At 32.5% G+C, this 25,593-nt stretch overlaps 1 protein-coding gene across 1 annotated transcript in view; it reads left to right on the top strand.

Annotated features, from left to right (window-relative positions):
- The first annotated feature begins 5,747 nt into the window (after positions 1-5,747).
- Positions 5,748-25,593, top strand: part of LOC149410804 (uncharacterized) — a 40,233-nt gene continuing 20,387 nt past the window's right edge. Inside the window, exons 1-2 of the mRNA XM_089648343.1 lie at positions 5,748-5,967; positions 21,064-21,196. Of these exons, the coding sequence (XP_089504469.1) occupies positions 5,748-5,967; positions 21,064-21,196 (353 nt within the window). The remainder of the gene's footprint in view (positions 5,968-21,063; positions 21,197-25,593) is intronic.

The following is a 25,593-nucleotide window of genomic DNA, read 5'->3' as shown; positions in this document are numbered from 1 at the left end:
CGACTGGCAACATTACAACCTCGCGCGCGATGCCTCATGCGGAAATCATTTCATTCTCTCTCCAGTGGTCTCATCTCCTTGGATTCTGCGGATTGGAGAGCCACAGAATTATCCAGCCAACAATACATTTAAATTAGCGATAACCACAATCCTCCAAACTATTTATTTTTGTGTGTTGGATAAATAAATCTAATTTTATTTTATTTTAATAAACGACATCTAATGTCTTTTTACAGGGTTACATTACGTACAATTTGAGGTTATATCCCACTAAAAAAGTGATATGTTTCGTGAACATCTCACTAGGAGAATCTGCGCTGATGTGTTGGGATTAAGGCAATGGTAAAACTAGACTTTACATTTTCTAACAACACGCCTATTAATTTATAAGTGATACATGATGCAGTTTACATTGGAGAATATCTGTATTATACAGGAGATACTGACAGTAAATAGATGTAATCCATTGTAAAGTAGGAACAAAATACACAGTTGTAAAATTGTGATTACAAGTATAATGAGAAAATATTTAAAAAAAATGAAAGCTAAATCTAAAGCAATATTGGTAAAACGTAAGAGTAACATAAAGTAAAAAAAAAGAAATTACAACAACACTACATATATAAGAGAAATCATTAAAACTAATTTACCAACGCTACTCTAATTTGTGGGATTCGACAAAGTGTTGGTATAGATTATGCTTAGTTCTATAAATGGAGTCAATAAATAAATCAATAGCACCCCCATACTTGTTGCCCAGATCATGCATCCTATTGGTCAGTGAGTGTGTCTGATAGTTGGTCGAGTATGTATTGCAGAAGAATGTTATATTTTGTCTTGTATTCCTAGTCGGCACATGGAGTTGGCAGGACTATCAATTAAGTTGTTAATGACTTTGTGAAACACAACCAGGTCTTTAATAATTCTCCTGTCAGACAGTGTTATTAGATGCAATTGATTCATCAAACTGACATAATTAATGTAATCAATAGGAATTCTGAGCTTAAAATTTACGTACTTAAAAAATTTGTGCTGAACTCTTTCTATATTTTTGAGTGAACTTTATATAAAGGGGACCAAATAGGTGAATTATACTCCAATTGACTTCTGACTAATGATATATAGAGTGTTCTCATACAACCCTATTTAACAGTGAGCTGTCTGTATTAAAGCGCTCTATACGCAAATAACCGGTACATTTCTCTGATCATATTATGTTGTGATAAAACTCATATTTACGACTCACGTGGGAAAGCTACAACAAATAATTACATAAAATCACGCTGAAATGATCATAATCTTTAACAGCTAAAGGTTTATTATAGCTTGGAATCTGGATCGTTACTTGAGTCGCTTCGGAACTGGGGCCCTCCGAGTCAAATGTAGGTCTAACCTGGTGATGAAAAAACCATAGATTATGTGTCCATTTTTCCACAAGCAAAATAAATAAATTCGAAAATTCGAACGATTTAAAAAAAATGCGTATGATCAACCTTCGCTTAGTATCGCTAGCAAATTATTATAAGCAATAATTAGTCGTCTGAAATATCCATACAAATTGAAAATATCTCACGAGTAAAAATAAATGCCGCCGACGGGAATTGAACCCGAACTTTCTGATGTCCGGTCAGGTGCTCTGGACCACTGAGCTACGTCGGCTTATTCCCAACATGCAACACGGGATCAATGACGCTAGTTTCTTGAAACAATTTCCATTGAAATACTGATAGAAGAAGTTGAGGGACAGGCATTACATTACATTACCTGTTAGGCATAATATGTCTTTTGTTTTATGTCCCAAATACAGAGTTAAAAATGTCAGAGAAGTGATAATTATAGCCAAATTAGCTTCATGAATAAAAAAGTATACTGTAAAGCAGTGCTCCGCAACCGGTGTGCCGTGGCACACTGGTGTGCCGTGAGCCGGACACAGGTGTGCCGCGGTCAAATTCAATGAATTTGACATTTTACAATATATCATTACGTATTTAATACACAATGACAAAATATTTTTCATAATATTGTCTATTTTTGATTGTCTGCCGATATTGTTAAAAGACGTATTCACAATATATTACGAACACTGATTAGAAAACTTTTATTGGCTGAAAAGTTTGCGCTTCAGATCGACGAAACAACTGATATTAATAATAAAGCACAGTTGAAAGCTATTGTACGTTTCGTTAACGAGAACTTTATTAAATAACATTATTTATTTTGTAAGGAGGTTCAAAACGAACTACCGGTGAAGAAATTTTTCAAGTAACCGATGATTTCTTCAAAATATATAATATTAAATGGAGCAATTGCATTGCTGCTTGCACGGATGGCGCTGCGGCAATGACGGGTAGTAAAAAGGGTTTTGTCTCTTGTGTAAAACAAAAAAAATCCAACGTTACAATTTACACACTGCTGCATACATCGCGAAGCATTGATGGTCAAAAATTTACTGGAAGAACTTTTGAACACGATGAATGAATGCATTAAAATCGTAAACATAATTAAATCAAGAGCCCTAAACTCGCGAATCTTTGGAATACTTTGTGCAGAAATGGGAGTCGAATATGAATCCTTATTGTTTTATACTGAAATTCGTTGGCTATCCCGAGGCAAAGTTTTGGCTAGATTGTTTGAGCTTCGTCACGAGGTGCGTGAGTTTCTTTTAAATCAAAATACGCGCGAACTATATCAGCACCTCGATGATAATTACTGGATAGCCAAACTTGCATACATGGCTGATATATTCGAGCATTTGAATGAACTTAATAACGAACTATGGCAGAAAGAGTTGCAAAAAGGATGTTTGGAAATGTACCAAAGGACCTACCATAGTACAATTGAAAACAAACAATTAACTGTGGATCTGGCCCAACAACATTTAAGTATGCTTCAGCAGAAATTTGGTCAGTATTTTTATTCCATTAATACGGAACAATACGATTGGATTAGAAATCCTTTTGCAACCAATGCAATAAATTCTACAGAAGCACTGCCTCTGCAAATTCGAGAGGAATTTACAGATTTAAATAATGACATGACATTAAAACTTCACTTCTCCGAAGATCCATTAGATGTTTTCTGGATTTACGTTAAAAAAGAATATCCTCGCATTTTCGTCACAGCATTCCATTTTCAACGACATATTATGTGAGCAAAGTTTTTCAACGCTTGTATTAATTAAAAATGATAATCGGTCATGCTTAAAAGGTCTTGACCAAGAAATTCGGGTTGCGCTGTCAAAAATCGAGCCGAATATAAAACTTTTGTGTTCATTGAAACAAGCGTAGGTTAAATTAACAATTAATCGCTCATTAATTTATTATTATTATTTTATAATAATTATTAAGGTTGCGTAAAAATAAATATGTTATAGTTATATGTATGTATGTATACTTTTCAAATAAAAAACAAGAAATTAATTTAATACCTATATTTTAGCTTTCGGTGTGCCGCGGAATTCTAGGAAGAAATTTGGTGTGTCGTAGGTGAGAAAAGGTTGAGGAGCACTGCTGTAAAGACAGGGAAACTATATCTCCACCTGGTTTGGCAGCATGGTCAAGCCTACATCAACTGTGAACGGATGTTCCGCTCGTGTCCGTCGAGTTTCGCTTACGTGCACCGGTGTAAAGGGCCAATGCAGCTAGCTCATTAAAGCAGGCACCATTGAAATGCTCGTAGAATAGACTCAGCATGTCTACGTTGCGTCTGTGCATTATAGATGACAATCGGTCTTTTAACATCAGCTCCATACAGGAGGCCACGAGGAAAGTAATTTCCCTCAGGGCCTATGACAAAGTAATTTCCCTCAGGGCCTATGACATCTTTAGAGATGCTGTGTGGGGATTTTTTTTAAGAAAGAAAGGAGAGGAAGATCTGAGAAGGAAAAATGTATGAGTCATCGTGTCCAGGAGAAATGGATGTTTGAATTCATCCCTCCCACTAAGGCGATGGGTCGAGAGAGTCCTGCTGGAGATGTAAAAATATCTCCCTAAACCATTATTTTAAAATCCGGCCCGCCACACAGTAGGTGGGCAGAAGCATCCGCCACCAAGACATAGAAAATCCCCACCTCATGAACGTGGATACCCACGCTAAGACACCAAACGTAGTGAACCACTTGGGGTGACCTATGGCAGCGGTTTTGTTATCAAATTAATGGTCCCCGGGGCGGCGGTTCCAACGTATTGTCAAACAGACCTCCTTTGAAATAATAGTACCTAAGTATATCTATATTATTTATTTTACGCCTATTAAGGCTTTTCCACACATATATAACAATATTTAAGAAATTATACTCGTAAATAATGCAGGAAATGACTGTTTAAAACACATATATAAAAATAAAAAAATTGATCCACACAGTATGTAGTTACAAAAATTAAATATAAAAAATCCAAAATATTTTTTTTCTTTCAGCCGACAAAATACTGTTAACGTGCAAAATACTGTAATACTGTCAATTTAAAATTTATTTCACAATTTATTTTGTGTTATATATTCAATTATTTGTATTATTATAACTTATATAGCACCTTCTAGGTTATTTTGCGCAAAAACGGCGCTTTACAAATCATCCAAATATTATTATTACTATACATTATTTGACTACATAGTCTGGGTGATTCGGACAAGTTATAATCAGGCGAATCAGTGATAAAGAGGAACTATTCAAAGATTTTTTTAAACATGGTGTAATTCAGCCTATTCGAATTTAGGTTAAATCAACAAAATGGCAATATTGACTAGATCAAGCTGTTCATCGTAAAGCATCTCACTCCACAGTTATATGGTCTCAGATTTCACCTTAAAAAGCAGACGCCTTGGCGGGCACCATTTAGTTTACCTTGAACTTGCGACGGAGGAAGTGAATTAATTGGTTAGTGTCCCGGAACAAAATATACACTATATTTTAATAACATACATAAAAAAATAATAATCAATTCATATAGGATTCTTTGAAAACGCATGTGAAAAAGCAAACTTACTTTTATACGTTTAAAAAAATTTAAATGCGATACTTATTTTTATACGTTTAAAATATTCAAAATTTTAAAGTTAATGTTGGATTTATAAATAAAATATTTCTGCCATATAAACGAATCGATTGAAATAACTACCCGGTTTCGTTCTAGAAGATTTTAAAACACATTTTCGTTTTTGTACTGTCGAAAAATATATAGATTAATTTAATTTTTCAAACATCCACAACTCATTATTGATATGACTTTATGAGCTGAAAATAGTTGCGTTAGCTTTGAAATCTTAGACGAAAAATTCTGTTTGAATTTCATGACGCTAGAGCTTACCGTTCGAGAGTAATTTGTGTTTTAAAATAATGTAGATTTTCACGTTAAATGTGTCAATATTATTTTTTTGCAAACAAATATACTAATATTTATTCGGTCATTAGATTAAACAGCTTATGTTAATTATAACTTCCTTTAATTTATTTTAACAACTCAATTAAGACCTATAAATTAACATCACTAAATATTTAAAAAAATATCACTAAATTAGGTAAGTGCCGATTAATACGTTGATAACAATTTAAAAAGGTCGTAAAAACGATAAAAATCAATTTATTCATATCTAAACTATTAAAACAGCGTGTTATAACAACAGTGTCATAACATCACTCAAAAAAACTATAAATAAAGTGTTATTTTATACTAATTTTATAATTTTTTCAGCAATTTGAATAAATTCATTGACATTTAAATTAATATATGAAGTTCTAAGACTGAAATATGGCGTTTTTAGTTGCAATTTTCGTCGCTAGTTGCGCTTTTTCGGGAGTTTTTGGCGGGGCGTCAAACGATGTGTCGGCCATTGGTAGCGATGTCAGTTTTTATGGATTTTTGAAGTGCGGAATCCAGGGTGAACCTATTAACTGTGCAAAGTCAAAGGCTGGAAGGGTGCTCGATGGATGGGAGGACCAACTTCAGGTGCAGATGAAGCAATGGGGAGGTAAATACAAACAAATATGAATAATTAAGGTTTAACAAAAATGTATACTTATAAATCTACCTCGTTCCACGCTCATACAGCAAAACTTTGGGGGTGATGATTATTTATGTAAAATGCAGCAATAACGTGCACATTTTTTTTTCGTTAGTGCCCAAATAAAAATGTATTCTTTTTGTGTGATGTACAAAGCGTTCACACCTTTATTATTATTATCTCTGTCCACTCGGTCAGCTGTTATAATCCCATCATTGTATTGTACGGTGGAGAGAGAGGTATTTGAAATTTGGGGGTGTCCATTTTGTTATTCTTATACTGCATTACTCGCAAAAGTAAACCTACTCTTACACTGGACAATTTTTATTGGAATTGTTTTGCAAAAAAAAATTTTTTTTAAATGATTTTTTTTAATCATTAACCATCCTCTGCTACGTGACCGTGGATCATCGTGAATGATATATATTATATTATACTATACGGAAAAGTCTAACTCACTGATCATTTATCAATTTATTGAAGAAATATATTTGAGAATAACTCATATACATATGGGAAAAAATAATTAGCTGGTAAAAATATTCCCTTGATAGTAGTCTACTTCTTAAATAATGGTGTATTGCAAAACTTGAATTTTACATTTTGAGAAAAGATCCTTCCTTTTGATGCAGTATTTTAACCATCGTTGACCGGGTATATCATCAAAATGAAAACTCATCACACCTACAAAAAGTGGTGTAAAGTCATGAAAAGTGATGAAACAAAAACTAGGTTAAATAGGTTACATATGTAACTATTAAACCTATTTTTTGTTTCATCGCTTTTAATGACTCTTTATTACTTTTTAAAGGTGTGTTGAATTTTCATTTTTATGAAATATCAAGGAACTTTAACCATCATAGCTTGTGATTTTTGTGTAAGGTTAGGTTAGGTTAGAGTGTTTCCAAAAAATTCAAATGAAAATTTTTCGTCAAAAGGCTGATTCGTCTCATCTTTCTGTCAAATTGTTATCAACTGACAAGCATTTCAAATAATCAAATGGATTTCCAATTACGAAAAGCTTACCACTGGATTGTCTACTTAACACTTTAGCATACCCAATTTCTACCGATTTATAACAAGTTTCTAGCGGACTCTTTAAGTTTTAAAGTTCCAAAAAAATGTCATTTTTAAAGTAATATCTATACATTTGTTATGCCGATACGTTTTATGAAATATTTTCACCATTTTCGCTCAATTATTATCGTTTTCTTTAATATTAGTGCGCTCCCTCTAACATTCGTATTTACATCTCACTATCAACCCATCTTTGACAGCTTAGTGCGGGGTCTTTATTATCAATTTTATTGTAAGTTAAAAATTAATTTCATCTCTTTCTTTATTTACAGTATGAGAAAATAAATACATTATCATCTCTCATACTCTGGAGTTTTTGTATAATTTCCCATACAATAAACTATTCGCACGTTTTATGTGTATAAATAAACGCCTGTAATTAGAGAACAACATTAGCGTTTTATTAAAGGTAAACGAATAATTACAAAGAATTTATTCAGAAAATGTTAGGATAACAATCAGTTATCACTGATCTTCGAAGAAACGCTGGGGAAATTAATTGTATCGAATGAAAGCGATAATTTTTATTTTAAGCAATACGAAGTAACGCAAAATAGTATGTTTTATTTTTATTTTAAAATTTGATCGCTTAAAAATATTGTAGATGCTTTTATTAAATATTTTAGATGCTTTTATTAAATATAGTAGATGCTTTATTAAATATTGTAGATGCTTTTATTAAATGTTTTAGATGCTTTTATTAAATATAGTAGATGCTTTATTAAATATTGTAGATGCTTTTATTAAATATTTTAGATGCTTTTAGTAAATATTGTAGATGCTTTTATTAAATATTGTAGATGCTTTTATTAAATACTGTAGATGCTTTTATTAAATATTGTAGATGCTTTTATTAAATATTTTAGATGCTTTTATTGAATATTGTGGATGCTTTTATTGAATATTGTAGATGCTTTTGTTAAATACTGCGAGTAAAACACATCTTTTAGCCTTTGAAATGATCGAGCATTTTTCGATTGAGTCTTTTTATAAGCCCAGGAAAAAATAAAGTATCAGTCCTATAAAAATTGCTTGTTTTCAATTATGGTTTAATTGTATAATGTGGAAAATTAAGTTCTTTACAAAATTATTGTAAAACATTTAAATATTTGTGCTTAAAATAAAAAAATAAAAATTTGAGATTTTTTTTGCATAAATCAAAATAAGCGGCCAGTGTAAAGCGGGAATTTAAACCTTATCGCCATCTGCATAAAAGTGTTATTGTTAGCGGCCCGATTCCAAATATTGCACGACGTCGTGCATCGCCTTTAAAACAATCTGCAACCATATCTTTACAGTTTGGGCGTCACTACACCAATTTGTTGTAAAGACTAATCAAAATAGTGATTTAGCATTAAACTTCGCCTTAAGAGAGTTTGTGCGAAAACCCCAGAGATAAAACGTACATCAAATGACATTTTTTAAAATTTATATTTAGGTAAGAACCTTATTGACTTCTCGTGGCTTGGCTCAATTTCACCGTGTTTGTGTTTTGATATCATTTCAATTATTCGCCCTCAATTATTTACGAGCATTCATTATAATTGATACCACCACTTGCATTGTTAGTCTCTTCCCAAGACATAATGCCGATTTTTTAAAAGAAATAATGTTAACATGTTTGTAGGTGACCCACTAACGAGTGAGTTTTTGGAGCGTCATTTATTAATCTGAATTTAACAAATTTATTTCGTGACAAAGATATCTGTACACCTAACCAGTCAATTTATTAATTTTGCTTCCCAGGTTTTAAGGGGATGGGATTTTAAATGGGATTACTACAAAATATATAAGACAGATTTTCTAACGGTAAGGAATCTTCTAAAACAGGTGTTTTATCAAACTAAATATTTTATTAACTGAATCTTTAGTTTACGTGAAAAATTGAACAGTTTTTTTTTTTACTTAGCGTTCATGTGATTTTAAAACACTTCCAAATTATCAAATAAATATCCATTTTACTGTAAAAGTCACTGTTTAATCCATAGATACAACAGATTTAGAGATCGGAGCAAAAAATCATTATATCTCAATAATTGTGCGGCATGTTTGGGTCAAATTTATTAATAATAGTACCGTTTGTATATTTTCTATATTTGTGAGGAAATTACCTCAAATGCGCTTAACAACTTAATTTATACATTTAACCTATACCTTACAACTTAGACTTATAACTTCGATTAATCACTAGTGCCTTACAACCAAAACCTATAACTACGGCATTAAATTTATTTACATTTACAAATATACATATTGTTATGACTACTGCCTTTGCAGTGGAAAGATTAAAAATCAGATCTGGTCACCAAACGCAGTGTACCGGACAGCAGATGGATGTACCTAATAATTAATAAAATGAATAATCTGATATCGCACATTTTACGATGCCGAATCCTTTGAGGTTTATCTCGCACGATGAGTCATATTGATAAGATTTTAAATCACCTTAAACGTGTCATATCGCCAGTTCAAGGATGAATTACTCGCACGACAAAACTGTGGGACCTTAGTAATTAATTCTCGGCGCTATGACGCATTATAATTTTCTGTTTAGATATAAGAATAATTGCTCCCCATTAAGACGTGTAGAAATTGTATTTTAACCCATTAAATACGTAAACAACTGGCCCAACCAGTCAGTTGTCCGACGACGATTCGCGAAGTTGTGTTTCATTGAAAATCCTTACCCAAGGTACCCCCGAGAGGAAACCGGCATTTTACAGTTGATGTCACTGGCGTAGGTGTCCAGTACACGCGGCTAAACCCATTTTAAGGCGATGCACTACGTCGTGTAATATTTTATATTGAGCCACTTTCAATAACAACCCTTACGTAGATGGCGATAAGGTTTAAATTCTCGCTTAACACCATCCGCCTGTTTTGATTTATGCAAGAAAAAAACTTGGCCAAAAAGTGCCTTTTATTTTATTTTGTGGATGTTCAGGCATAAATATTTGATTTTATTCAATAATTTTATAAATAACTTAATTTTCCACATTATACAATAAAATCATAACCGAAAATAGGTTCGTAAGTAGGAGATTTTGAACTTTTAAAAAGTTTTTATAGGCCTTTACACTATTTTTTTCTGGGCTTATAAAAAACTTATCTAAAAAATACTCGATTATTTCAAAGGCCAAGATATATTTTACTCGCAGTATTTAATTGAAGCATCTGAAACATTTCTAGGCGACCAAATTTTCAAACCAAAAACACATGATTTTGCATTACTACGTATGGCATCGCCTTAAGCAACTTTTCAATTCTAAATGGTGGTCTTACACCAGGGCGATGCTGAGAATATCTTCCAACCTGGAACATGCCACAAATATACTATATCTTAATTTAAATTAATAAATTGTGAAATAACACGAATTAATCAAATAAAATACTTGCGCACTCCGGGATTTGAACCCGCGACCATCGGCTTGCTATTGGAAAGCTTTACCCCTCGACCACGGAGGCTTTAACGTAGCTGTCGCTTAATTTGATTAGTACCTACGTTTGCCAAATCATTGACAATTTTCCCCTGATCTTCTTTGGCCTTTGCTTGGCATGACTTGACTCCAGTTGCTCTCAGTGGCTTACTTCTCTGTCACGAAGTGAGAATGAGAACTCACTGGGAATTGAAGAATAGGGTAAGTGAGATGATACAGGTACAAGAAATATACATTATTGTCTGCTGTGGGCTATAAATACATGTTGTAGTGTTGACGCGCAGACCTGACATTAATTGGGTGGGAAAAGTAATCATAGATAAAAAAGGTTTCTGAACCAACAGTGAAAGTTAAGCGTTTCGTGGGAATACAAAGATATTAATTAAAGTTGACAATTTACCCCATATATTATTTTACCCCATATATGGGGTATATATTTTTTAAATGTTTACCTTGTGTTTTTGATCTATTCTAAAAGTTCATAAATTGGAATCAGTCGCGTGAAGAATAAGTGTATTTCTTATCGTTTTAAATTTCTGGTAGATTTCGTTATTTTTCAAATTTAATTACTAATGGTATTTATCAGAAATTTAAATTTAATTCTAAAATTAATAGTGTTTATTTTTTAAACGCAATTAATGATCCTGAGGCAAATATTTTATAAATTATTTCATCTCACAAATCCCTACAATTATAATATCCCGCGATTTTTCAGCTACTACATAAATGATTTCTGAAGATTTTTATAATGACCGATAACTTTCGGTTTCTGTAAGAAATTGGTTTGAAAAAGCCTCCGAAAAATAATGATTTTTGATAATGGTTCACTACAAGATTCACGATTCCTTGTTGAATATTGATTGAACACAATTGATAATGCCGTGTTCAATATAACATTTGTGAAGAAAACACGTTTGATAATGCCTCGTTCAGTATAGCATTTGCGAAGACAACACCATTTAACACACGTTTGATAATGCCTTGTTCAATATAGCATTTGTGAAGACAACACAGTTTATCAAACGTTTGATGATGCCTTGTTCAATATAGCATTTGTGAAGATAACACGTTTGATAATGCCTCGTTCAGTATAGCATTTGCGAAGACAACACCGTTTAACACACGTTTGATAATGCCTTGTTCAATATAGCATTTGTGAAGACAACACAGTTTATCAAACGTTTGATGATGCCTTGTTCAATATAGCATTTGTGAAGACAACACAGTTTATCAAAAGTTTGATGATGCCTTGTTCAATATAGCATTTGTGAAGACAACACAGTTCAACAAACGTTTGATAGTGCCTTGTTCATTTTTAAAAGCCTCGAAAATCACGTCTTATTAAATTTTATTATATTACAACATTAAAATAACCACATCACCAACACCAAAAATTAAATAAAAAATAACGAATACGTCCCCTGGGGTGATTTTATTACTAAAAGACAAAATCAAAAATTATAGGTAGGTAACTACTTGTCAAATACCATTAGAACAGAAAGTTCTTTGAATATTCATATGAACCTATATTTGTACCAATACTGTTATTCAGGCGTTTCTGATTTAGGTAATAGGTTAACGCGTTGATTCTCGGTGATTTTCACTGTAAATACTGGTTTAAACCAGTAAATGCATTCAATACTCACCTACAATAAATTATCTGACAGAAGTTGCATTTTACACGTGTCTCAGTATTCCGGATATCTTTTTTCAATAACGAATAACTTGCAGTTTTTTCCTCATTCTGAGACGTGTATAAATTAATATTGTATGATGTAGGTACAATGCAAAGTTTATTTTGAGAAATAATTTCAATAATCTTAGAATGAGGAAAAACTACAAGTTCTTTACGATATTTTTCCTCTTTCTGAGACCTATAGATCAATAATCCATTATGTAGGTATATAATAAAATGTTTACACCAAGAGAGAGATAATAATTATCAATATATAGAACTTTCTCCAGCACTCTCGACACACTTTAACTTGATTTTATTATTAGAGTTTCCTTTGTATTACAGCAGATGTGTGAATTTCATATTTTGTGCTAATGTTTTTTCCAATCTGGCATTTAACGCGCTGGGTTCACATTCTTAGAATGACCTGACATAAAAAATGTAGTTTTAAAATATAACCACTGTTATTTTGAACACATCTTAACAAAATACATCTTTATATATAGAAAAATATCATACCGTTAGATGAATGTTTCTTAAAATGTAATATTGTGACAATTATACTACTGTTTTAGGCTACAATTCTGTTATAAATGATTACACGTCATCGGTAACTATTATGTTATGTTAGCTAATGTTTTTAATATGCCTACATTGAAGTATAAAGCTGAACTAACTGAACATAAAAATATGTGTCACCAAAATATTCACATAAAACCTTGGACAACTCAAAATATCAATAAATACTGCACCAGAAAAACTGAGAAAGAAATTGAGAAAGTTAATTAAAAACTGAGATATATTGTCAAAAAACGAGATGCTAAAGAAATCTTGTACACGGTGTCCGTAAACTCGTAGTCTTAGATTTATTTGGTAAGTAGGTATAACTATTTATGATTTAAGTTTTTTAATTTTATTCTCTATTTTTTTTTAAATCCGTCGCTTTGGGGTTAGTATCAGATGTTAGACCCGACTCAAAAACATTTTAACCTTTCAGTTTCAGAAAAAATAGAAAAAAACGAAATTTTCAGATCGAAAAAATCGAAAAGATCGAAGAAAGTTTGAATTGAGTTTCCGGACACCGTGTATACAACACACTAAAGCAAAACAGTAGCTATACAACACCACTACGAATATCTCGGCACGTAGCTATTTAACGATTTATCGGATGAAATAAAAAGTGAAAAGAGCTATTCCAATTTTAAAAACAAACTATTGATACGTTTTTATCCAAACCCGATTGATTTTTTGCCGATGATTTTCAGATATATTCTTTACCGTTGATTTTCAGATATATTCTTTACCGGTGATTTTCAGATATATTCTTTACCGGTTATTTTCAGATATATTATTTACCGATGATTTTCAAATATATTTTTTCAATATCATTTTGCTATTTTGTGTGAATTTTAACTGATCTTTTACTGTCCAATTTTTGTAATATTTTGTATAATTTTACTAGAAAATTTTATTATTTATCAAATCATTGTAGTCACTAGGCTTTAGCTTCAATAACAATGAAATTCTTAAATATTGACATGGTTCATTGTTCGTATCATTATTTGTTGACCCGTACAAGCCAACTTATAAAACGTAAGTAATTGCTTGATTCTTTCTGATTCGTAATCCGTTCGTAAAGACCAATCTTTAGTTTCTTTGTCTACCCGTATCAATGCTGTTTCAAATTAAACCACTTTCTCCAAAGGTTTGTCTCTATTGTGGGCTCAACTATCGGAATGTCACCATGCTGGTTGAGTGTGCCCACGCGATGCGATGTATGGCATTGGATTCAATTTGCCCGGTGACCCGGTCATGCCGTGAGATATTAGGTTATTGGCATCCATTCGTAAGTAGTTTTTGGGTCATCGATACCAACTTATCGTGGTTCAACCTTTAGGAAATGCGTGGACATCTTGTTTTAGATTGAATCCGGAAATTAAAACAGTTGAGTAGGGCCGGACCCATAACAGTTTTATACTTGGTAAATCCAACGCCGACCCTTGATCATTACTTAATGCCAAATCACTATTTTGATTAATCTTTATAACGAATTGGTGTACATTATGAAAACCAAAAAATATGCTTTCGTTAAAATGAAGGTTTTCCTATCGCTTCGCTTGAGTAGAATACAAAAAAAATTACTCAATAAAAAATATAAATGCAAACTAATATAAAAAATATTTTTTCAATAGAAATGTATGAACGCGTAAAGGAAACAACTTTTTAAAAATACGGTTTTATAGCTAAGATTATCTGTGAAAGTTTCACTTGATTAACTTTTTTGCTTTTTAATAAAATTATTTACAAATTAAGAAAAAAACAGTTTTTTGCTTGAAATCGAACGTTTCTAGACTCCGTTTGTCAAGCGATTTTAATGCCTATTATCTACGATATAAGGTATACCAATAATAAACACATTTTTGGCTTATAGCTCCCTCTTAACTTTTCCTAGTTTGAGTTCTCAATTTGGCAAGCAACGTGTCCGTGTTATCATACACCAAGAAAAACGACTTCTAATTTATAAAGAATCAATTTTTTAGTAATTCAGGTTGAAAAACAGGATTTCAGGCCTTACGAATGAATTTTTAGTAAATTGCAAATATATTATCATGATGTCGGAACACGTGTTCATGACAATCCGAATATTTTTGCATTAAAACAAAAAAATTGATTTCTCTTCGTGTTGGTCTCATAACAATATTATGGCTTAAAAATATAAAGGGTGTCCGATTCTACATGATTATAGAAGTTATAGTATGTAGAAAAACAATTAAAACCATGAACGCTCTGTGTTTGATCAGTTGTTCGCACTCATTCAGAATATTGCGCGATGTCGTGCTTCGTTAGCGTGCGTACACCGATATTCAAATTATTTGAAAATTTTGTCATGTTTTTTTTTTAAATTATAGCTAATTATTTAAGCCGACAAAGTCGAGGTACGTATGACGTCACGCAGGGCCGGGCCTGAGCCAAACTGCGCATGTCGCTGAGTAAAAACTACCAAGGCGCTGTGTTAGGTATTATCAGTGCTATAAATTCAAGTCACGCCCGGAGCGGACTGTTCTAATTGCGCCAGCATAGGACCGGCCCTGACGTCACGCGTACCTCACCAGATTTCGATTGTTTTGGCGGGCTTTGAAAAATTCAAACTTTGAAAATTATTTAAACTCATTATTTATTTATTTTCATTTTTTTAATGTTAAATTATATGAATATGCCCAAATTGTCAGACAGAAGAATTTTCACTGACTTTGTATTTCTATATAAAGTTCTGAATGATTTAGTCGATAGTCCGGTATTGCTAGAATTGATAAGCTTTCGGATTCTAAAACGTAATACTAGAAGTTAGGATTTATTTCAGTGCAGAAATTCTGGGACTAACTACCATCTGTATTCCTCTTTGCCCAGAATACTAATGGAGGGAAACAATTATACCAAAAGTCAGTGAACATCTTCAATTTATTTTTAAACTAATGTAAAATGTTGTTAATGAAGCAATTCAGTTATGTACAATAAATAATGTATATTTCTTAATATTCAAATGTAAGAGTCTCGAAAAAGGGCGTTAATTAATTAATAAATATTAAATAAATAAAATATGAATATTTATTAGAAAGTATATTAAATTGACTACTGTTTCTTATTTGCACACGTTTTGGATGCCTAGATTTTTTAGAATAGGTAGATTAGTACGGCTGGCTGTCTATGACATCCTGAGCATTCTTGGCTTACAAATTGCGCCCCATGAAAAATTATTTTAATTCCTAAATATTATATTTATCCGCCATTACAAAAGTTCCAGAAGCCCAGTAACTCTCAGTTGTTGAACACAAAATGTCTTTCCGAAACTGGACATAGTATCATTATTACAGTAATACCTATTTACAAATTACGAACGGGGAGATACTGGAATAGAAAATAATACATTCCTATCCAAGTGCGTGAGATTATCGGATCACGTATGATGTGTCAAGGTTGCATTAAATGGTTCGTTTAGCCTAAATAAAATGCAAGGTAGAAATTTCACATAGTATAAATGCATAAATGTGAAAGGCATATTTATGAGAAAAGACACATTCATGCGTGTGAAAGAAACACAAGAATTCGCATTAAGGCGATGCACTACGTCGTGTAATATTTTAAATTGAGCCGCTATCAATAACATCCCTTACGTAGATGGCGATAAGGCTTAAATTCCCGCTTAACACCATCCGCTGATTTATGCAAGAAAAAAACATGGCCAAAAAGTGCCTTTTATTTTATTTTGTGGATGTTCAGGCATAAATATTTTTTTAAAATTTCGATCATTTTATAAATAACTTAATTTTCCACATTATACAATAAAATAATAACCGAAAATGGGTTCGTAAGTAGGAGATTTTGAACTTTAAAGCAGTTTTCATAGGCCTTATACATTATTTTTTCTGGGCTTATAAAAAGACTTATCTAAAAAATAATCGATTATTTCAAAGGCCAAGATGTATTCTACTCGCAGTATTTAATTAAAGCATCTGAAACATTTCTAGGTGACCAAATTTTCAAACCAAAAACACATGATTTTGCATTACTACGTATGGCATCGCCTTAAGCCTTAAATTATTTATAACTAGCTGCCGAGTACCCGGCGTTACTGGGGGTTATCTTTAAGAGATAGACATACCATACGAGAATTTTCTATTGTCCTTTTTAATATATAAATATATATAATTATATATATAAATACCGTATTACATTATTTTGATGTATCTCAAAAGGTTTACCCGGTAACCGGATAGATCATCACAATGATAATTCATCACAGCTTTAAAAAATTATACGAAAGTCATGGAAAGTGATGAAACAAAAACTTTAACTTTATTATTAACTGGGTTATGTAGGTTAGGTTAGGTTAGGTTAGGTCGAAAAAAAATCATCGTTTGTAATGACTTTATATCACTTTTAAAAAGTGTGTTGAATTGTCACTGTGTTGAGTTATCATGGAACCCTTTTTAGAGACTGATTGCAACTGCAATATTTTTATATATTATAATATGTGCATTAGGGTTGTTAAACTTATATGAAAGTATTATTAAGTCGGCGACCGATCCGTTAAAGAGCAAACCCATAGCATAATTGAATATGATAGTACGGGGTCAGGTTATAAGACCCGTTATCCAAACATCTCCAATCAGCATATGTTTACTAACAGGTACTGGTCAGAGTTACCTACTGTTTGAAAATAAAGTATTAGAAACGAGGGCAATATAGAAAATAAGTAAGAGCACCTTCCTAATTCCAATCGACACCATCTTGAGAGAAATTATCGGAATTTAACATCATAAATAAATTAACGAAAAAGTAGACTAATGAATAGGTGACAATACAAAATGGAACACGGAAGTTCTATTCGTTAATACAAATCTATTTTGTTATTGTAGCAAAACAGTGTGACATCTGTAACAGTGGCGGCTCGTGACTTTTAGGTGTTCTAGAGTGCTGATATTAAAAAATGGCATCATTGATGTTGTTGTTTTTTTTCGAAAATTCGTATTTTTGCGTGAAGATTTTCAGGAAATCCGTGTGGCGCACGGCCAAAATGAAATAATAAACCATTTTTAGCTACGACAACATCAATAGTGCCATTTTTTGTAATATTATCACTCTAGAATACACAAAAGTCACGAGACGCCACTGATCTGTACTTATTTCAGAAATATGAAAGTATTCTAAGAATAATAAAAGCTTAAATCAGAAAACAAAAAAGAAATTTCTTCACTTAATCGAATGAGGGCCGGACATTGTTGGGTTCATTCCCACCTTTTAAAAATTCACGTCCCTGACTCCCCAGATTGTACATTCTGTGGTCTAGAAGTGGGAACTTTAGATGCAGTATCACATATTTTTTGGTTGTCCCTCTCTAAACAAATATCCTCTCTTCTATCAAGCCTTATCTAAAATTGCCTCCCCTCCATTCAACATCTCATCTCTTCTAAGTCTGAACTCGACTCCAATTTTCATTATAATTTTGAAATTTGCCTATTTAAATAAAATTAATATTTAAATTCACCTTTCACTTCTCCATAATTTTAAATAATGGCCAAGAGCACCGTTGAAGGATGAAAGCCATAAATAATGATAAAAAACATCAATATTCATTCATGAGGTATGTTATTATAGCCTTATTGTAACTGAATTCCACGCAGTTGAACGCATCTGAGAAATTCAATGCAATATAGGTGGGTACTCAGTCCTGATGTGTGAAATAGCTGGACTGACTGACCATTATAAACGGTATACCTAACGCTAAATTAATTGTCAGGTTTCTTTCTTGCCCGCCCGTTAAGCATTTTTTAAAAGAAAATTTGTGTTCGTCGAGGTGACCGGAACTCAACGCAATGACACCTTGAAATAAAGTCATGAAAAGTGATGAAACAAAAACTAGGCTAAATAGGTTGGTATTTTATTAATGATAAACTAATGTTTGTAAGACAAGGTTTTTATCCATAGCACAAATGATAATAAATTATTATAAGCAATAATTAGTCGCCTCTAATATCAATTCGAATTGAAAATATCTCCCCAGTAAAAATTAATGCCGCCGACGGGAATTAAACCTGCGCCTTCTGATGTCCAGTCAGACGCTCTGGATCACTGAGTCATGTCGGCTTATTTCCAACACGCCAAATAATTCAATATGTACTAGTACTTCAATCAACAATTACTGCTCATTATATTTTTGTAAAAAAGAACAACCTTATTTTTTGTAGGAAAGGCTCTGTTAGTGCTAAATTTCCCACTAGATGGCGTCGAGACATATTATATCTACATTTGTTGGTGAAATATTTTTGACTTGTCAAATATTATTATAAACATTAGTTTATCATTAAAAAGGGGATGAAAAACTTGTTTCATCTCATTTAATGAATTTATATCAATAAATTCTTTTAAATTACCTCCAGATTCAACAATAACTTTGAATGTACATTTCAAACCTTGCAGTTAAGGCGAGTAGTAGCTGATTTAACAATTAAATATAGAATTATAAAGAATAACATCGACTGTAGCAAACTTCTGTCCCTTATTAATGTTAACATACCTTTGAGACGTACACGACATACAGTGCTATTCCATACGCTTAATTATAAAACAAATGCAGCATCTAATTTGCCAATTAACCGAGCTCTTCATACTCTAAATAATATCTGTCTAAACTCAAACATTGACATTTTTTCGGATTCAATGCACAAATTCAAACGTGGCATCATGTCAATAATATAAACTGTTCGTGTATAGGTGTATATTACACACGTCACCTGATTATTAAGGCGATGCACTACGTTGTGTAATATTTTAAATTGAGCCGCTATCAATAGCAACCCTTACGTAGATGGCGATAAGGTTTAAATTCCGGTTTAACACCATCCGCCTGTTTTGTTTTGTGCAAGAAAAACACATGGCCAAAAAGTGCCTTTTATTTTATTTTGTGGATGTTCAGGCATAAATATTTTTTTTTTTTCTATCATTTTATAAATAACTTAATTTGCCAAATTATTCAATAAAATCATAACGAAAATGGGTTCGTAAGTAGGAGATTTTGAACTTTAAAGCAGTTTTCATAGGCCTTTACATTATTTTTTTCTGGGCTTATTAAAAAAGACTTTTCTAAAAAATACTCGATTATTTCAAAGGCCAAGATGTATTCTACTCGCAGAATTTAATTAAAGCATCTGAAACATTTCTAGGCGACCAAATTTTCAAACCAAAAACACATGATTTTGCATTACTACGTATGGCATCGCCTTAAGGAATAAACATACCACTTACCAAACATTACAAGGAAACATATCATAAGTTCCCAACATGAAATATTTAATTCCTGTATATTTTTTCATAACTGTAACTTGTGTACTGATTGTTTCTGTAATATCAAATAAATAAATATCACTTTTTTTAAATGTGTGTTGAATTGTCATTGTGTTGCGTTATCGTGGAATCGTTTGTTCATAACATGCTTTTTGAGATAAAAACCCTTGAAATAACATCGATTTATGTACGTTATTTTCATGAATGAACACTTTCAAAGGTGAAACGTCGCAAATAATTACTTTACTATCAATTTTGCATGAACTGTTAAACTTTGGCATAATACAAACCCACGTCTAACTGTTTATACACAAATATCCTTCGTATAGCTTTTTCATACCGATTCATCCATCAATATAGTAATGATAATAGCGGTTCCGTCACCACGTAGTGAAAAGATTTCTTGAGGCGTTGAGGTGTTAAGGTTTCATCAGTTAAGGTGTTCAATATCACAGACCTTATATCACTGTGCCACTTCTAACACTTTACCAAAGCCTGGGGATCAAAACACTTGAACATCGTACGTGGCATTTCTTTGTGAGGTGTTCATGTCCAGTTAGATTATGCTAGGTTAGGTTAACTAATGGTTTCCATTTCTGAATTTTATACTAACTGCAAACCACTTCACCAAATGTTAACGCTGTACGCGATTTTTTTGTAAATGTTACCGTATTACCAGATAATATGTTTATATAATCTACTAAATGTATATTCAGAGAAATGATTTATTAAACGTATTCACGTTCATCACTCCTGGACAATGATCCTTAGATTCCTACCCACCCCTCATACCTTTTTCCTTCCCAGAACTTCACCTCCTTCCTTTCCTTAAACACAACATCCATACGACATCCCCACAGATGATATAAGCCCTGATAACCTTACGTTTAAGAGGTTAAAAGTTTTTAGGGAAGAACCTTCTTACTTTTGGATCACGAATGGATGTCGAAATCAAATTTCTTGTGATCTTCTTTATTCTGTGACGCTACCATTAGATAAGTTGACTGATCCATTTTGTTACTTTGGTTACAGAGGCCGCAGACCAGGAGGTGGCGAACAGCGGGAGACAGTTGGCAGAAGACCAGGACCAGCCCTCCACTGCAGCCTACAAGCTGCAAATGGCTCTCAATGAACTCACCGCCATCTTACAGAAGAGTTTATATAGGTAAGCAACAACTGCTGTCTCACCACTTTTTGCGCCACATTGAAGACTTACTACTGTTACAACCAATAATACAAAATGTTTTATCCATAAATTCTATGCGGGTAGTTTGGAAAATGTCTAAACTTTCAATTTAATGAAGTTCCTAAATTGTTATCTTTTTAATTCTACGTCTGTAATAGATGTAGTTTGAAAACCTGTGAAGCATTTTCAAACGTTTTGCCTAAAATTCCGGTATGTACACGGAGAAAAATGAGTACGGCTTTTTTTATCAAGATACTGTTAAAAATGTGACTGCGTGACCATTTCCTAGCAAAGTATTAGTCATTCAGAATATATCTTAACAAGTGTTCACGCATTATTTATAATTTTTAATAACACGTGTTTCGACTTACTCATAACATATTGTCATCGTGCTTTACTGATAGTTTGTTATTAAATTTGTAAAATCATTCGTTATACGCGTCCAGTTCTGTTTTGACAGGAAAATCAATAATTTTACTAGATTTTTAATTAATTAATAATATTTCATATCATTGAGTTTTCTCTTCTTTATAAATATTCCTCCACACAGCATCCCCGAAGATTTATTTATTTATTTATTAACTACACGAGATTTGGGACAATGTACAATGCAAGAGTAAAGGGTGGTATATAAAAGCAGAGACAAACAGGGAAAACATAAGAAAATATAAATTAAATAGAAGTGTCAAGTCAAGACAAGACCTTGCTAAAACTAAAGTGATACAAAATATCCTCAATTGCATAGTGAGCGACAAAAAACATTTTGACTTATACAAAAAAAATCAAGGTCTTGACGTGAGTTGACCATCCTACATATTCTGGACAATGGTGAATTATAAGATGATATGATTGTATTGTACACATTCCCGCACGAAATGAATGTAAAAATAAAATTATAATAAAATCATTATATTTCACAACATGAGAATTAACTTAATTTACGCAAAGTATCCTTGGGAGCAATTTGGTTGATTTTTGAAGTAAAGAAGACGCAAATATGTAGTAGCTTCGTAGTTCACATTAAGGCATTCCAGTCAAATTAAACATATATATACGTTTCCCAAAATTTGACGCCAATCTTTCAAGGGGATTACCGAGACAGCTAGTTGGCCAGCCATCACTAGACCAACTCACGACTAATCAAGAATATTTAAATCATATTTGGATTAAGGAAAATCTACACCTTCGGTTAGTGTTTTTAATGCCACAACTACAAATTTCCATATTACACAATTTTAATTTCTGCCACGCAATCCTTATTGACCACTGTCCAAAAATAAAGTAGATGCGTTTTACGTTTGGAAAAAAAAAACAATTTACCAAAGTCACAAGTCATGGACCAGACCCTAGACGAATCAAAAAACTACTCGATATGGACAGAAACTCGCTGAGGGAACTGGTAGGACTACTAACGGGACACTGCCATCTCAGGAGACACATGCAGATATTGGGAGTGGAAAACACCAATAGATACAGGAAATGTGAAGAGGATGAAGAGACTCCAATTCACCTATGGTGCCAATGTCCTGCCCTGGTGGGAACTAGGCTCAGATACCTGGGGAGACATACAGTAGAACCAGAAGACATAGCCACATACTCAATAACAACCCTGGTGAACTTTATTAAAGGGACTGGGTTGTTGTTAAAGGAATGAGGTAAAATGAGAGATAGCACAATGGGCCTATGGCCTAAGTGCTCACGGGAACTATGTGTAAACCGTATCCGCCCTTAAAAAAAAATTCACATATATTAACAGAAATTTTTTTAACTCTTCATACTTAAAAAAATGCATTTTATCGCAAAAACCAGCTCCTTTTAGGCTGTTTTTAGAATGGTATAAGATTTACTATGTTGTACTTTAAAAAAATACATTTTAATTTTACTCAGAAAGGGGACTCAATTTGAAATAATACTTTCTAACTGTTAGAGTGAAATAGTGATAGTGACGTCATACGTACCTCAGTTTTTACTGTTTTTAATCGGTTTTAAGGTAAATCCCACTTAGATATTAGACGCAAGTGAAAACGTGTGGTACCTACATAAATAAAAATTACACTGACCCAATCAGAGGTGTTCAAGTGGTGCAAAAATGTGCATCTATAAACAGAAAGAGTTATTTTATTTTCAATCATTCACAATGTGATTATTGTGAGTAATGCAAGCACCCGACCGATACGAAGAATGTTTCTTTTACCTGGTAGTTACCTGATAATTTATTAGTTATGCGTAAGATAACCACAGAAACGGGTGTCTACGTAGCGGTATCAAGTAATAACAGCAGTGAAGCAAGCAGCACGATATTACCACTTTTATTACCTAGTTTGGACAATAATACATTGTTATTCTGCGGTCGACTGCTAAAATATTGTTCTTGTCCTCTTACCCCCTTACTAATTCACCTGTTTTACATTAGGTACTGACTATTTACGATATATTAATGGCTGTTTATCACATGGACAAAAATTGTAATAATATTGAATATTGCTAATTTATTGAGAATCTCTTATTAGTAATCCTGTTAAAAACGGGATTTGCAGGGACCTTTAACGAATGAATTGACAGATTTCCTAATAAAACATCGGTAAAACACGGATTTGTTATGACGATGTCGGAACACGTAGGTATTCATAAATAATCTAATATTATCGCATTTCATCATTATATAAAAATAAACGCAGCTACATGAACAAGTTTTCCGATATATTATGAAATGGTACGCTGTCACGTTTTTAACAGTATTTTAATAAATCAGCAATACGCATTTTTCACCGTTCATTAATCAATCATTTTACTAAAAATTAATAATTTAAAGAGATTTTTAATAAATTAGCATTATTTTATATCAGTAAGTTTGCTCCGTTCAGACTCTTTTGGGCTAAAGCATAATAAATACTGGTATTCGTTAAGTGTAAACTAGCCCTACAATTTGTTAAGTAAGCGTTAAGTAAATCTACAATTCGTCAGTAAGTGTTAAGTAGCCCTACAATTCGTTAAGTAAGTGCATACTAGACCTACAATTCTTTAAGTGTAAACTAGCCCTACAATTCGTTAATTAAGCGTTAAGTAAATCTACAAATTCGTCAGTAAGTGTTAAGTAGCCCTACAATTCGTTAAGTAAGTGCATACTAGACCTACAATTCTTTAAGTGTAAACTAGCCCTACAATTCGTTAAGTAAGCGTTAAGTAAATCTACAATTCGTCAGTAAGTGTTAAGTAGCCCTACAATTCTTTAAGTAATTATTAAGTAGCTACACAATTCGTGGAAATCAAATCAGTATGATTGTATTAATTAAGCTTATAAAAACGGTATTTTGGAATTACCTTAATTATATAATCGTCAAGTCATCAGTCACGCCTCAAATTCTTACAGTAGGCTGTAATATATGTTAACGAAATTGCAGTAGATACAAAAGAAGCAGATAAATATAATCATGTTTTTTTCGGGTAGATCAACTTGACCCTTAGTGTGTCGAAACATCCACCGAGGATTTCCTAGTACCTCACCGCCCTTACCTTGATATTATGGTATTTTAACCATAAAAAATACTACAAGCATACATTTTTTTTCATAATGGGGACTTCTTCAAGAACCAGTTCACTCCGTCTTTTCCATGCAACATTCTCTAAGGACGGATTATTTCGGAGAATCCAAACAATTCTTCAAATTTAATTTTCAAGTTATTTGAAAGATTTTTTCAAGTTTTGTTATTATTTCAGTTCTGTTAAGCAACTAGCCTAATAACGATATAATAACAGAACTTGAATGCGACTTTCATAGAACCCGAAAATGAATGTTGAAATTTGATGAATTGTTTAAATTCCCCGGAAAAACCCCGTTCTAAGATTATCAAACAGGCGAAATATAATAGAAAATGTTCGAAAAATAATAAACGAAAACATCAATATTTTTTAAAATGCATGTAATTATAGCCTTCCTGAAACTTAATTCAATAACTGTTTAATGTCCACCAAAATTTACATCACAAAACCCCAGCCTCGCAAAAAAAATCCAAAATTCCAAAACCATCAACACATTACGATCGTGTAACATTTGGAATCGGGCCGCTAACAATAAAACTCCTTATGTAGATGGCGATAAGGTTTACCTTCTTTATTTATTTATTTATTTATTCCCTCTTAACACCATACTTCTGTTTTGATTTATACCAGAAAAAACATCTCCCGAAGGAGTGTTATTTTTACTGTGCAAAGTTCAGGCACAAATGTTTCAATGTTTTACGATCATTTTCTATAGAACTTAATTTGCCACCTTATAAAATAAAACCATAATCGAAAATGAGTAGGAGATTTTGAGACTTTTTTTTCTGGGCTTATAAAAAATACTCGATTGATTCAAGGGCCAAGAATTGTTCTAC

This window comes from Hesperophylax consimilis, chromosome 27 (genome assembly GCF_061612785.1).
Source record: "Hesperophylax consimilis isolate HC1 chromosome 27, BYU_Hcon_1.0, whole genome shotgun sequence".
Taxonomy (NCBI): domain Eukaryota; kingdom Metazoa; phylum Arthropoda; class Insecta; order Trichoptera; family Limnephilidae; genus Hesperophylax; species Hesperophylax consimilis.
The sequence above is the reverse complement of the archived record's forward strand: the minus strand, read 5'-3'. Positions and strand labels throughout refer to the sequence as shown.